This window comes from Bos indicus x Bos taurus, chromosome 14 (genome assembly GCF_003369695.1).
Source record: "Bos indicus x Bos taurus breed Angus x Brahman F1 hybrid chromosome 14, Bos_hybrid_MaternalHap_v2.0, whole genome shotgun sequence".
Lineage (NCBI taxonomy): Eukaryota > Metazoa > Chordata > Mammalia > Artiodactyla > Bovidae > Bos > Bos indicus x Bos taurus.
This window is the reverse complement of record NC_040089.1, coordinates 72,561,603-72,576,905: the sequence shown is the minus strand read 5'-3', so window position 1 is coordinate 72,576,905 and position 15,303 is coordinate 72,561,603. Positions and strand designations below refer to the sequence as shown.

Genomic DNA, 15,303 nt, shown 5'->3' with positions numbered 1-15,303 from the left:
CATGACCTGTCTTACAGCTCACATCTCTCTGTATCTTCAGGTTAGGGGAAGGAGTGTAGTACCTCTAGTTTTAACAAAGTGGAGCAACCAGCTTCCTAAGACCTTGTATTTAAAGCACAGTTTGCACCACGCTTACCACAACGTTCAGAGGAGATGACGTCCCAATTGCTAATATTCCACTTGCCAAGTTAGATGTGCATTTGAAATGCTCTCAGCAATGCTGCTGCGCTAGCTTCCTGGCACAACCCTGAAGCCAGTCTTTGCAGGTACCATCATCTACTTTCCTAATACCTCTCTGATCTCCTACCTGCGCGTCCGCAGGTATACTCCCCACAAGGCCTAGCAGAAAGGACGTCCCAAACACTAACATCAGCTAATTTTCTCTCCGGGAGCTCTAATAGAGCTGGCCACAGCTAAGCTCATCAGTGGTCTGGCAACGTCTCCTCTGTCATTAGTGGCCCCGAAACTCTGGATAGCTTATCTTTAGACAAACTGCCACTACATCTCCTGGTCACATTTTCTCTATTATTTCTCTGATGCAGTATTCAATTCAGTCAAGTCAGGTCTCAACAGTTCACTGCATACATACTTTTAAGACATTCACCTTTGTGGCAAAGAACTTGAATTTGGCCTCCCACCAAATTTCAAATGCCAATGCAAAAACTTTCTACACCAATGAAGCAACAGTGGTTCCTGTGATTTCCATTTCTAGGGACAATTGAACCTGCTGTAACTTCCATGTCCTTCCTCGTAAACAGCAGAAGTTTCCACTGCCATCCTGAATGATGACAAAGGGCTTAATCAAATCAGAAGTATAACAGTGTAATAGTATAATAGTGAAACTAGTGTAATAGTTCCTAAATTCCAAAGAAATCCAGCCCAGGTTCACAATTAGTAACTTCACAAATTAGGATTAAACTTTTAACAAGGTCCATTTTTTTAAGTCAAAGTACAAAAATCAGGGTCATTGGTAGTCACTGGGATCTCCATCACTTTTAGAAGCGACAGCAGACTGTTCCTTCAGACAACAGTTTCTTGGTCTTTTGCACTTAACATCTGATTCCTAGGCAAATGATAATGTGCTTTGATTGGTTTAAACAAGCTATTACTTACCAGGTTCTCTCCAAAAATAGTTTAAAGAGGTCATTTTCTAAATTTCCAAGTGACTAGGGTCCAAACCTTGAGACTGTGGGGTGCAGGAAAAGCCCGGTAAGCACTAAAGTGAGCCTTTAGTCCCTCAGCCCTGGCCCCAGGCACCAAGTTCACCTTAGGTGAGGTGAGGGGCAAGTATACAGGCTGTTTTATTTGTGCAAGACCTAAAATGTTTCAGTTCCTTCTCACTCTGTAGAAAGATTCTTTCCTCCATCATTCACCTCTGAAAGGACTGTAGTAACAACTAAAATCTCAGACAATCATCTGAGATCCAGGATGGCTATGAGAAAAATGACACACTCTTTCCCACACCTCTTCTTTATAACAAAGAACAGTGGGGAGCTGAGGACATTCTGCACTGATTCTATTTCCCAGTGATATGCAGATTAGTAGTACCCCCAATTCAGAAGTGAAAATATATGGATTTTTTTTTCAATTCCTGAAAGCCTACTCGTAATATGCTATGTAGACCTGTATAGGTGAGAGCTGAGAAGCCTTGTGATCAAAGGGTCTGCCCACCATTTGCTCCTGAAGCTGGAGTGCACCCGAGCACTCCAGTAGCAAGTCAGTGACCGAACTGGAAGGGGAACCTCAGTTTGCCTGTGCTGGGGAAAGCCCACGCACAAGGTCCTTCATTTCATAACAGAGTGCTTTATGCTACATAATCAGTTATAAGTTCAAGATGGTCCAGACTCCCTCTCCTCTTAGTCAGGACGAGGAAGTGGACCCAGATGTAGAGTGACCAAGAGACGCCTTGTAGAGTGCCTGAGATGGGTCAAGCCACAGGGACTAAGAACACTGAGCAGAAGACTGCTCTGGAGTGCTGAATGAGACCAACAAAGGGAGAGGTCCCAAGGCCGTGTACAGCAGGAAGGTGGCATTCTGATGAGAGAACAGTATTTAGTCATGGATAAACCTGCATCCGGAGGACGAGGGACACAGAGTGCATAAGTGTGCTACGTCGCTTCAGTCGTGTCCAACTCTTTGCGATCCCATGGACCGTAGCCCACCAGGCTCCTCTGTCCATGGAATTCTCCAGGCAAGAGTACTGGAGTGGGCTGCCAAGTCCTCCTCCAGGGGATCTTCCTGACCCAGGGATCGCACCTGCATCTCTTATGTCTCCTGCATTGGCAGATGGTTCTTTACCACTAGCGCCCCCTGGGAAGAGGCATACAGAGTGGCATGCATTTGGGCATATCCTAGGATATCTGCTGGCCAGGAGCCTACTCTGATTCCTAGTCTGGGGGCAAGGGCAAATGTAAGGAAAACAGTGGACGTACAGATCATGACTGCTGAAAAGCACAGAAAGCCCAGTATTCAGAGAACATGTCTCTGCTAGAACTCGGAAACAGAGCAGGTAATTAAATTTGGGGAACATAAGGAAACCTCAGTTTTCCAAATTGGAGCAAAAGGTCAAAGCAGAAGAGCAACTAAAGCTAGTTTTAGAGTGGTGGACTATACCTCTTTGAAATGAAGAAAGTGAAATACTGGTTAATCATTTCCTTAAAATCAGTGATGACACTATATGTGAAGGTGAGTGCCAGGCTCACAGTAGGTCTCTAACATCTGTCAGCTCCTCTACTTTCTCCCAAGATGAACGACTAGGTGACAGCCCTGGAATGCCCAGAGCACACTCAGTCGTCGTCAAAGCCCCGGGTTAAAAGATGAACGCATCTAGTCAATCACATTCCATAAGGCACTGGGAGGTGGTCAGATTGGTGGACACACGACAGGAAAGCTTTACATCTGTACTCTCCACAGTCAACAAGAGCTGTATCCTAGAGGCCCCATTCACCCAAGTACAGACTTGTCTTAGGGACCCTGGCCAATATGAAGCCCACGAAAACCAACCCGTTTCATGAGTTCCTTTATACAGGTAACCTCAATTAGAACTATCAAAGCAGAGGGATTTTAAGTAGGTCTCTTACAGTTACTGAAAATGTTAGGGGGTGTAAGCAAGACTGATGGTTTTAAGCGTTTTCAAACAAGAGTATCTCACACCTTAAACCTCAACCACAGGGCATTACCTTCTCAGCGGGTCTGATATAAAAGCCTGAACATCACTTGGTAAAGTATGGACATTCTGAAGAGAGTCACAGGAAGCTCTTCCCTGTTCATGTCATATAAGGTACTGAGGCTTCAACACCGATTGTTCGACACAGAAACAACACACTAGAAGATCATATACAAAATGATGGGGCTGTGTCTGTGAAATAAACTTTCTTCACTGATACATGACTCAGGTAACATTTCTTGAGAGTGGCAAAGTGCTTGGTGCTATACCAGCGAATATACCCACCAAGGAATATACCCAGATATCTGAAATTATGCCAGCAACAACATCCCACAACTGGGCTTCAAACTGGGAATTACATTCTTTGTAAGAATTATTCTCAGTTGTACATGTGATCACAAGTATATACAATGTGGTTCTTCAAAAAACCTCTTCTTTTGATTGGTGTGATTGGTGTTTCAAAAGAAACATTTGTTAATATCAAATATGCTAATGTGTCACAGTGTCTGTTTTCCCTTGTATCCATTCTGAAGATATTCTCAGTTTATCTTTGAAGAGTGAGTGTGTCTAGCAACTGAAGTGTGAAGGTACAAGCTATATTGCCTCTAATTGATCCAAAGCAGTGATCAGGTCTCACCCTAGACAAATTACTACACCACAAGTCCACCCAACTGCAACTGTGGATGGAGTCAATATTAAACCTGATCCAAATTTTATAGGTCTTCCTTCTACCTTAATTCTCTATGTCCAGTTTTGCATGACTAGTACTGCCATTTATTTTCTTTCTGTAGGGATTAAAGTATTATTTTTATTATTGCTATTCATGTTAGAGTTCTTTTTAATTAATATTGAGTAATTTTTTAAACATGTCTTTCCTAGAAATGTCACTAGTAAATGCATCCAATTTTTCTCTAATGTGGTGCTTTCCCTGTCCATAAAACTTATTTGATTAGCAGTACTATAGAAGCTAAAGCTTTTGTATGCAGGCACTCAAGCATAATTTAATCATTTTATTTAAGCATGAAAAAATTATTCTGAAAGCCCTGTTAGGTAAAATATCCCTGATTAATTTAAACTTACATTTACAGGTATATTAAAGGTGAAATAAATCACGGAATGCCCAGTATGCAATGGAATAGTGTTAACTTTGTTATAATAGTCAGGAGTAAGTTAAAAATTGCAGTATTCGAGAATGTAAGGAATAACTCTCTCAATTTAACTGCATTTAAACAGGTTACTTTAAAATAAATTTTGTTTTATGTGAAACCATTTTACAAGGATTTCCACCTATGGAAATCTCTTTCATAGTCAAACGAGATGAGGTCCTAATTGCATAATACCATTTATCTGCTGAGGATAAAAGTGCCAACAAATGAAAATGCACATTAGGCAAGAGATTGTCAGAATAGAAAATTGTCTTTTTTATTTTTTTAATTTTTTTTGTTTTTTTTTGTTTTTAAATAACCCACTCACATTAACAAAAGACGGCAGTAGCTTCCAAATTATAGGCTGTTATTTTTAGTGGAAGTAGTTCAATATTCATATTGGAGCAGATGTAGCAGTTTAACAAAACAGCTCTTCAAATCCTGCACAAATTGAAAACAGGAAAACTGATTGCATTTTCTCTTATCACTTTCCTTTTCTGAAATGACACTTTTGGCCTTCTGAAAATTTACACATGGCTTTCATCTCAACAGCACCTGCTGATCAAACAGAAACCTAACATTTTCATGAAAATGGTATAAAGGACTAGTTTTGTGCTAAATGTTGTAAAGGGCATCAGTTGCCTAACCTGATGACAAGAACTGCTGGGTATAAGGCATATTCATAATAGTTTTATATTTTCACTAAACTTTAAAAAATACATTAAGTCCCTTCTGGTTTCTTCCATGTTCACTTTTCATACAATTCAAATTTCTTTGACTCAAGGTCTGCCTAAAATTTAGTTTTATTACGCAAAGACTATGCAAAATGTGTAAAAGGGTAGATTACACTAAGACATAGAACACTGAGTATTTTCTCTGTCACTGCTTAGAATACACATGTGTATCTATACATACTGCTTTCTATTCAGTCACATGAATGTAAAATATACACATTCTGCTTTCATATTCCACCCACAGAAAAAGGAAAGCCAGACCCTATTTTTGAAGGGGACTTACACATTTCTTTAAACAGATACAGATTTAGCAGGTGCTTGAATACCCCCAACTGGAGAAAAATGGATGTCACCTGAGCACAAACTATCTAAATGATTCAATGTAAATATCTCTGGGAAGGTAAAGCTTGAAAATGGGTATTCTTACATGTAAAATACAAGGACTGATAGCTAAGTAGCTCCTCAGATTTTCAAATAAAAGTATATCACGTATTTATCTGGTACACCTGATTCTAAGTAAAATTAAAGATGTCCCTAAGAAATGTTCTCTGTCAGTTCACTAGCAAAAGATCTCTGCCCTTCTGAAGGATTCCAGGCTGTCTATTCCCATTCTGCCTAGGTGACAAGGTAACCCCAGGCAGAAATGACATACAGTAAATACATGTGCCACTCTGGCCAGTTGGACTGTGAATTTCAGTGTTTCATCATGCTCACTGAGGCAACAGCAAACCTGAAATGTCAATATGTTCAGTCAATGGAAGTGAAATAATGGGACTCTATTGTCTTACCCAATCGATCTGCTGCTGTCAACAAGGAAACATGCCCCCCTGCCTTTAAACAAATTTTAATTAGGCTCTTAGTTACTGGATCATATTTACCTATGAAAATAGTTATCCTGACTATGTGTAAGAAGCAAAACAATTGTTTTCCCACTTTTACCCATTTTAAAAAACCTTTTAAGGTTGCTACTATAATTTTTAAACACATTCAAGTGTATTAAACATGTTTCAAATTAAACAGGTTTATTAAACATTTTAAAATTATTTTCATTTTAAACCAATTCCAATGGGGGGTGGGGAAATCCCATAGTTTAAATTCAACATGCAAATCTACCTTACAGACTTGATTTTTGTTCCCTCTGCACCTAGTTGAAATCATACTATAAAATCAACTAATTTCACATTAAAAGTAGGTTTCATTTGCTCTTCTTACTCATCCAAGTACTACCATTAGCATCAATTTACCACCCATTCAAAACATGTCACACCAAACCAAACACAAATGATCAATTCCAAAAGCCTCAACCGATTTTGCTCGGTTTATCAATCCTACAAATAAGGGGTAAATGAAACTCTCGTTATAAGAAGGGAGACGGTGCTAAGGAGAGCAGGAGGTGGGGGTGAAAAGAATATAAGGCATTCAAGCCATTCCGATTTTCCCTTAAGTTCTACAGACTTTGAATGCAAAGAAGGAACACAGTCTCACCTTAACATCAAAATAAAAAGGAACTAATCAAGTTGTTAAGCAGCTTCTTCTTTCCCCCTCTTCATCCAAAGGCTTCAGCATCCCATCAATATCGTAATCCATTGTCCCCCACCCCCCCCCACCCCCGCCCTTTATCCAGTCTCCTTTAAACCTATTTAGAATGGCAAAAAAAAAAAAAAAAAAGAAACCCAAGGAAAGATAAGGCCCTCCGGTAATCTCACCTCGGTGAGTCCTGTCTGGATAGCAGAGGTGATGGGAGATAGCGGCCAGGCCAGGGCTGATGCCAGCTCCTCACCCCACACAACAAAAGGGAGATTTCTCTTTCCTCCCTCTGCTAATCTTGAAATGTAAATTCTCTCCGCCAGCTAAGAGGAGCGACAGATAACATGGTACATCTTCACTTCTCCCGGTCTTATCGACTTCTGAATCGTTCGGGAAGGGGGAGAGGAAAAGAGAAAGGCCGCCTCCCCGCGCCCCGCTGCATCCCGCCCCCCACCCCTCCCCTCCTCCCGGCCCGCCCCCCGGCCCCCGGCCCCCCCGGCCGCCGAGATTACCTTCTGGCAAAGCAGCGCAGGAGAGGCGGCCGCCGCAGCGCAGGCGGCCCCCGGACCGCGGCTTTGTATTCATTAAACACACATCGGAGCTTATCAGAAGTCAGAGGCTTGTCGGGATGGCACATTGTGTGTGAGTGAGTGTGCGGGCGCACGAGGGAGCCGAGCGGAGCCGGCGTGCATCGGGGTGATTACAATATCAGCAGGGCCCAGATGGAGGCAGGAAAATAAACAGAGGGTGCGTGTGAGACGGCGCGGGAGAGGCAGGGGAAGCGGGAGAGAGAGAGGGGGGACGGGAGACGCGGGCTGCAGCGAAGGAGCAGGGACCGGCAGGGCAGGGGCGGAGGGTTCGGGGACACGGGGGGCGAGCGAGGCGCCCCCAGGCTAGCCGGGGCTGACCTGTCTCCCCTCCCCCCCGCGTCTGTCCCCACCCGGAGAGAGAGCGGGGGGAGTCCAGACTAGCAAACTGCCTTTTTCCCTTGCTCCAGGGATGGCGGAGGGGGGCAGCTGGGATGCTAACATTCCGGGAGGTTCTGTCAAGGTCAGAGGGGAATCCAGAGCCCGCTTTTTGCAGGAGCTTAACAACGAGACAGTCACCGTGTGACCTCCATCCAGACAGACCCAAGTTGCCCAGCAAACCCAGGGAGTCCTCACGGGCAGCGACACAGCCCTTCCCGACCGACCTCAAGTGGGAGTTCTCGTCCCTTTCTTGGCTGGCCCCAAGACTAGATTCCAACCCCTGCCCACATCCACAGAGATGGCTGTGAGGCGGATACAAACGCTGGCATCTCCCTGGGCTTGTCAAGGTGGTCCCAGCGGAAACCTCGCGTGGCCAGCGGCACCGGGAGAAGATGCACTTGTGACTGGGAGCTACAGGTGACTCCCAGACACCTGCTCCACCTCCAGAAACTGTGCCGGCGGTGGGGGCTCCTTGTGTGTACATCTGAGAGTCTATTTTGGAGGTGGGAATTTGAAATCGAGGCAATCAATCCCGGTTTGAGCTTGCCTCCACAGCTCTTCTCCCCACCCCAGAGCCAGGGAATCAATCAGACACCAAGCAGGGAGCTAGCGCTCCTCCCAGTCCAGAGTGCCTCTTCCACCCCCATCAGGGTCTGCAGGGAGGTACACCTGAGTGGTCTCCTGGGAGCCCCCTTTCCCCTTTTAAATGCACCCGTCAGCCAACGTGAACATCTGATCAGATCCTTAATGGAGTGCAAATAATGCAGCAAAGAAGGTTATTTTATTGGGGGGGGGGGGGCGGAAAGGGAGTATTTGGTCATGTTGCATTTCAAGGCACTGAAGCTTGGTTAAGAAGCTCATGTCAGTATAAAGAGTGAGTTCAGAATAAAGAAGCCAATAAACTCCAGAACTGTTCTTGACATACACTGTAGCCCCTGATGCAGTGAAACTTCAGATTGTAAAACAGTTTATGCATGGGGGCTCGATAGTTTGGGGTGAGGGGAAATAAGGCTGGTGATTAGAGAAAAACACCAACACCAAAGTGCAAGAGACCTAGCAGCCACCTCTGAGAGGAGACAGATCTGAAGAAGACCTTAAGAAAATCAGGAGAGGCAGGGGTCACAAAGAGGGGGCCAACTGAGCCTCTGAACCACAACAGCAAACTGTTGAATCAAGCACTCCCCTCCAAACCACTTGGATCCAGTGCTCAAAAAGTTTTATGAGCAGTTGGACCCTCTGGCCCCCAAGCTCCCACACACCCCAAGAAAACAATTAAGGGAAACCTGATAGGTCAGGTAAAGTGCAAAAAGCTAGGCGTTGGTGCAGGAAGGGCATGTGTGAAAAATCTTGTCATGCAGTGAATGTCAGATGAAAAGGGCTCTGCCACAGTCCACCAGTAATCCAATCATGTGGAAAACCTCGGGTTATCACTGAGAAGAGAAGGAGGTACTACTTCCCCGTAAATCTTCAAAAAGTGAGCAGGTTCAATAGTTATAGAAGGGTGCAAGGAGAGGGAGGAGACCATTTGGCAGGAAATGTTACCAAATCGAGTGCACTCTAAATGAGTGAAAATCTGTCATCCTTACATGTTTTAAATGTAACAACAGATTTCTAGAGTATCATTATAGCTCTCATAAAGAGTCACCTTTCACTTTTTCTCTAGCTGCTATAGAAACCTGCATTCAGGATAACCAGGTGCAATCACATATACCTGCCCCTTTATTACATATTAGTTAGATCAGTTTGGACAAAGACTACAGACACATGTTTATAAATCCAATGCAAGTCTAGGAAGTAAAAAATACAACTTAGAAACGCCAACTGATTTTTCCATTACATGTGCTTTGAAAAAATGCTATTTATAAAACAAACAAAGCCCTACTACTTCCACAGAAAAGGCTTACATTTTTCTTTAAAAAGCATCCAGACACTGAAGGTATGAAGAAAACTGCACAAAAGCTTATTTGCCAGGGTTCTTGTTTTGTAAAGGCATACTAGTTCTATTACTACCTTGTTTGTTCACTGACTTTTGGCTCACAGTTACAGAAAAGATCAACCAATTCTCAAATGGGAAGAATCCATGACTTTCTTCCAAAGCAAACACTTTGCTGCAAAGCTTTCAATTTAGAAAAAAGCAATATAATAATCAAGAAGAACAATCACAGAATAAGTGTACAACAGGAAGTGGTTTCTATCATCATAGCTGTCTTAAAGGCCAGGCTGGAGACTAAAAATCTTAATTTCAACTAGTTCTTTTCTTAATAATAGGTTACCTTCCTATAAAAGCAAGAAGTCCATCTGTCTCAAGCAGATAAGTTTTGAAGCATTAATTCAGATAAAAATCTACCATTTTCTTTGAGTATGTGAATTCTAGTGTGCTATAATGTGAGAATTCCAACATATGACCATTATGGCATAATATCTCATTGCTCAGCTTGTCATTATTTCATTTGTAATTCTTATGTTAATTATGTTCATAATTACTATAAACAGATGTGGTAGAGATTCATGTGACCTTTTATTGCAGAATGAATTCCTCACTCATTTTGCTTTAATTTCTCATGTATGTGAAACTGAAATGCAAAAAAAAAGCTTTCAGATTTCCTAATGTTTTATATGTATAAGTTAAAACCTAACTTCTACTTCATCTGCATTTCAAAATACTAGAATATTCTTAACATTTAAGCTGCTTTACAGCACATTTTAAAATTGCACACTGAATCTCACTGCTGCTCACTAAATTGTAGCTATGGACGCCAAACAAAGACTAGCATCCGTGTCTAAGTTGTTTGTCTTTTTTTTTTTTTTAATATCAAAGGTTAATGCAGCAGAATTGTGCTTCAAAACCAAGTGCCTAGCAGCTACATAGCAATTTATTCACTCATAACTCAACCACCACCCTCTTTACATAAAACACATTTACAATAAAATCTGTATGGATTTCATTAGCTGAAAACCTCCTCGAATTTCATTTCTTTGGCCCTAATCTATAATTAGTGTGGACAGACAGGTGCAAACCCTTCTCTTCTACAGATGGCTACTGGAAATGGTGCAAAGTAGCTCCTTCTGTTTAAACAACACAGAGATAACCTGCTCTGTCTTATCACTTACAATTACCTCCATTAAACTGAACTAATGTTTGCTTTAATAAAATGTTCACTGTTCTTTAAACATTATTTAGGAACTCTTATATTAATGGCTGTAAAAAAGTGAAGTTGGAACGTGTCTCTTTAGATAATAAAAAATAACTTATTCTGGATGAAATGTTCACATTGATGGTATTTTAGTTGACTTAACATTTGTCAGTTATTTTGCATAAAAGGGTCAAATATGGTATTTTTAAAAGGCATCTTGGTGACAAATTATTTAACAAGTAAAGAAATTCAGAACTATGAAATGTTTAATTTCTTTATTATAGATTTTAACTTATTGAACTTCTAAAATCCTAGATTGTTTTCAAAGAGTATTTATGTTAACCTAATTTTATGTATTTAACTTCTGATGGATTCTGAAAGTTGTATGAAGGCATCATTTTAAGGCACATTTTAAAAATTAACCATGCATGCAGTGCACTCTGTAAGCACATGGTTAAAAATAACACCATTTCATACTAAATAACCTCTATAAAGCCAGAGATCTCTTCACCCTGCTTCTGCTATCAATAAAGTCTGTGGATCACTAGATGATGAATAAGGTGTCCCTAAAACAAAGAACTTTTAAATGTCCAAACATCAACATATAGCTTTTCTCACTGAACCTACATAACTTACAGTAATAGACTCCAGTAAAATGCAACTGAATCGTTTTTTTCACATGCAAATCCTGCAGGTGCCAATTTTTGAGACTGCTTTGCTATGAAGGGCTATGCTGCCTGCATAAAACCTCAATGAAGAAGGGTTTGCATTCAGTGCCTGTCAGCTGATGTTCATATCAAAGAAGTGAGAAACAGGATTTGACAGTGAAGAATGTCCTAACCTGACAACCACTGACCAGCATTCCTATTGGAAGCATTTCTTTCTCGTGATCCCTTTTCAATGTTGGAAAAAAAGAAAAGTTTTTTTTTTTCCACAATAAAAAAAGCTTCTATTTTTATAATAAAATAAATGATAATGGCACCTTACATTTGTGTACTTCTTTCCTATTTATGAAGTGTTCTTTGATCTGCAAATATTTATACTAACATCCTGGATGGAAGAATTCATCATTAGAATCTAGCATCAAGAACAATATTTTACTTTTCTTCAGAAGGGGGAAAATGTAAAAATACAAAGCTGCAATCTTGTAGCTGCAACATGTACTGTCCTACCATTTCCAGCAGCTTGCAACTTGATAGGGCAGTTTGCTTTGTACTACAAGAAGAATGTGTCTTATTATGAAATGATCCTTTTAAGGATCATTTTTAAATCAAATTATTAGCAGATATTAGTGAGTCACAGAGACTAAAGCTATAAAGCATTTCAAAGATTTCTGGTCTGCTTTGAGCTGTCCAAACATTAAAGAAAAAATACACCATTTTTCCCACTTCTTTTATTAGATATGAACTGGACACTGGAGAAACTCCATACTCAAACACTCCCACTCAGTATTTAGCATTTCAAATAAAGTGACTGCTGTCTAAATGGTTTACAAAAAATTATGAATTCTTACACAAAGTCTTCTAACATAAAGTTCTTCTCTTAGTATGATCGCAGATAAAGTCAGCTTTTATACACCCAGAATGAGCCTGATTCCTTGATTATTTCGTGGAAATTCTTTCTTTTGAAAGAATAAGCCAAAGAAATGCTAAATACAGTACAGATAAAGCAATGTTAGACTTCAACTTCCTCAATATCCTTCCTGGCTGCAAAAGATGCCTAGGTCAAACACTGGGTGAGACTGTCAGCTGTCCCTTTAAAAATAACCACCCATAAAAAGAAAGAAAAGAAAAAGAAAATCAGACTGTCCCATGCATGCTACCTGAAAGCCCCTACAATGGTAAAACTAGAATTGACATTAAGAATAAACAATGGGGAAAGATCCAGAGAATCATAAATTTGCTTCTCTTTGTACACATCACATCTGACATAAGCATCTGGCTTTGGTCCAGGATGGTTTAAGAAACAGTTCTGTTTATTCACCTTTTCTAAGGAACTGGATGACAGGAGAGACTGGGCACAACAGAACGCTCACATGGTCCAGGCAAAAGGCTGCAAAAAACTAAGAAGACCCCGGACACTAACGGTTTATCACTGAAAAGCTGATCAATTTGTATTCTAGCGAGTGTGGACTCACTGGGCACAGACCCAGTTTCACTCTCGTTCTATGCAAAGGGAGGGTTATGACAATCAAAGCCACTGGGAGCACTTAAAAATGGTGCACATGTTTAAAAGGAGACGGGGTGGGGGGGCGGGGGACCTGTAAAACAGATTTCAGTTCACACAGAAGGTAGAAAAAGAAAACGCCTTGGTCAGCAACCCAACCTTTATCAGGGGATGAATCAATTTGCAGCTGCTGTGGACAGCCATTTATATCAAGGCCCTGGGCAGATTAATTAGAGGGAGCGAAATTAAAAATTCAAGGGGGCCCGGAGTGACATGAAGCACATCAAGTTGCTCTGGAGTGGCTTCCCCCCCAACTCCTGACCTTCACTCCCCGGCCCTGGACTCTGGGACTGGTCTTCAGGAGCTCCTCCGCGGAGGGCACTGGCTATTCCTGAAAGTGACACTCTGGTGCCAGGCTAAGGCCAGTTGGGCTTTAAGATGCCCAGATCTTGAAGAATAGCTGTGCTCAAAAGATTTCAACAGCCACGACGCTTTGCAAGGAATAAGGAAAACAAGGGCTGCAAGGCTCCGCAGCCAAATCCTCCGAACTTGAAAAGCTCGGCGGGGTGGGGTGGGGGGGAGGGAATCGGGCTATTTTTAGTAACAGTCTGGGTTCACATCCTACTTCCTGGAATCTGTACTCAAACTTTTCCAAGGGTTGACTTACCCCACCCCAACCTCCATAAAAAGTTTCAAAAAAAAAAAAACAAAAAAAACGGATTTAAGCGTCTTGCACCCACAGAATTGTCTTTCCTAAGGGGGGTCCTGGCCAGCGTCAGATCCGCCCAGGGAGAGGGGTCTGGGTGCACCGATCACCCCAGTCCTTTCTGTCCCCCCAAGAGAGCGCTGGGGCCGGGTAAACGAATTGCATCCCCGGGACGCGGCTCCCCGTCCGGGCTCCGCCTGGCGGGGGCTCCGCTGCCGAGCACAAGGCTCCCCATTCTGAAGAGGAGACGGGGGCCCCCATCGAGGCTGCGCAGGGAACCCCCAAAGGGCCAGGGCGCCGAAGCCTCCGGCGCGCGGAGGTCTGGGCCGCAGGGACGCTGCCCACCCAGCCCGGGCGGCAAAGCCCTAAGCCCGTCGCGGATGCCAGACTCGGATCGAGAGACCTCACTGGAGTTCGGGGGCGGGGGGCTTGGCCTGTCCTCCAGGGGCTTCCCACCCGAGCACCCCGCGTGCCCAAGAAGACCAGGGCGAGTTCGCAGGGTGGGCACAAAGCGCCCGAGGACTGCTCTAAGGACCCCGAGCGCAGTTGCCACCGGGTCTCAAAAGTTAAGATTCCTCCTCCTCGCTTGATGCCAGAGCTAAGTTTTCCCACCATCAAAAGCAGACTTTCCAGTTTAAAAAAATATTGAAAAAAAAAAAAAAATGAGGGTCCAAGGCCACCTGCCACCCTCACCCTGGGTACCTTGCCCGGGGGTTCGGTCGGGGGTGGGTGGTGGGACTAATATAATCTTCCAGCTCTCATATCGTCATGATGGAGAGAAAAGAAAAAGGGGGCAGCAGTGCGGAGAATCTGAGAGTGAAAACGGCACCCCCGGCTGCCCCTTGAAGTTCAGTGTCACCGCAGCGGGCAGTGACTCGCGAGGCTCCTCTTCGCCCCGGTGCGTGGCTCTACAGTAGTTCAGCGACGGAGACAGCCCGGAGCCTCCCGGCCGAACAACCCAAACGAATGGGACGGTCACCAGAATGAGAATTAATACCAACAACCAGGGCACCCCCACCCCCACCCCGGTGCCCCCAGTCCCCGCCCGCCCGCGGGCACTTACACTGCACAGGGCCGGAGAGTCCCACCATCCGCCACCGGCTCCGAGGTGCCAGGAAAACTTGCCGTCTTCTCGGCCGGCCCGCGGGCGAGGGGCCGAGGGCGCGGCGCCTCTCCTGGCCCCCGAAGGGCCGGCGCGTCCAGGACCGCGGGCCCGCGCGCGCGCTCGCCGCGAGGCCGCCGGGCACCGATCACCGCGAGCAGCGGGGCGAGGAGCCCGGGGGTCGGGGCCGCCGGCCAGACGCCGCCTCCACGCGGAGCAGCCCCGGACGCGCCGCGCGCCGCTCCTCCCTCCCTGCCTCCCGCCCCTTCCCTGCGGTCGCCGCGGCGGCAGACGAATGGGATGCGGGGCGCGGGGAAGCGCCCCCGTCCCGGGCGGCGTCTGCGTCGGCCTCGCGCGCCCTCGCTCACTCTCGAGGAAGGCGACGCGCGCGGGGCGGCGGGGCGGCCGCCGGGCAGCGGGGGCGCCGCGCGCTGGGCGCCGAGAGCGCGCGCGCCCGCGCCCGGGGCGCCGCAGCCGCTCCCCGGGGCCGGGAGGAGGGCCCGCGGCGGCGCGGGGGGCGCGGGCGGCAGGCGGGGGAGGTGGGGGACATCGGTGTCGTGCGGGGGTCACGGGGGTCAAGTGTAAGTTAACAATGGGCTGGCCCGGCCGGCCGGGGCGCGCGGGCGCGCGGGCCGCCTCTCTCCTGGCCTCGCCC

The 15,303-nt window shown here is 44.8% G+C and overlaps 1 protein-coding gene across 5 annotated transcripts in view; it reads right to left on the bottom strand.

The window, feature by feature from the left end:
• RUNX1T1 (RUNX1 translocation partner 1) overlaps positions 1 to 14,807 on the bottom strand; it is a 155,755-nt gene extending 140,948 nt beyond the window's left edge. The window contains exons 1-2 of one of the 5 annotated variants that reach the window (XM_027561575.1): positions 7,085 to 8,303; positions 6,752 to 6,895 (exon numbers count right to left, since the gene is read on the bottom strand). Coding sequence is in view for 1 of the 5 variants with exons in the window: in XM_027561578.1 (XP_027417379.1) it covers positions 14,610 to 14,637 (28 nt within the window). In the remaining 4 variants the exon portion in view is untranslated. Of the gene's footprint in view, positions 1 to 6,751; positions 6,945 to 7,084; positions 8,304 to 14,609 lie in introns of those variants that run through there. The other 4 variants (XM_027561578.1, XM_027561576.1, XM_027561577.1 and 1 more) reach the window with 4 other exon arrangements.
• Positions 14,808 to 15,303: the final 496 nt, after the last annotated feature.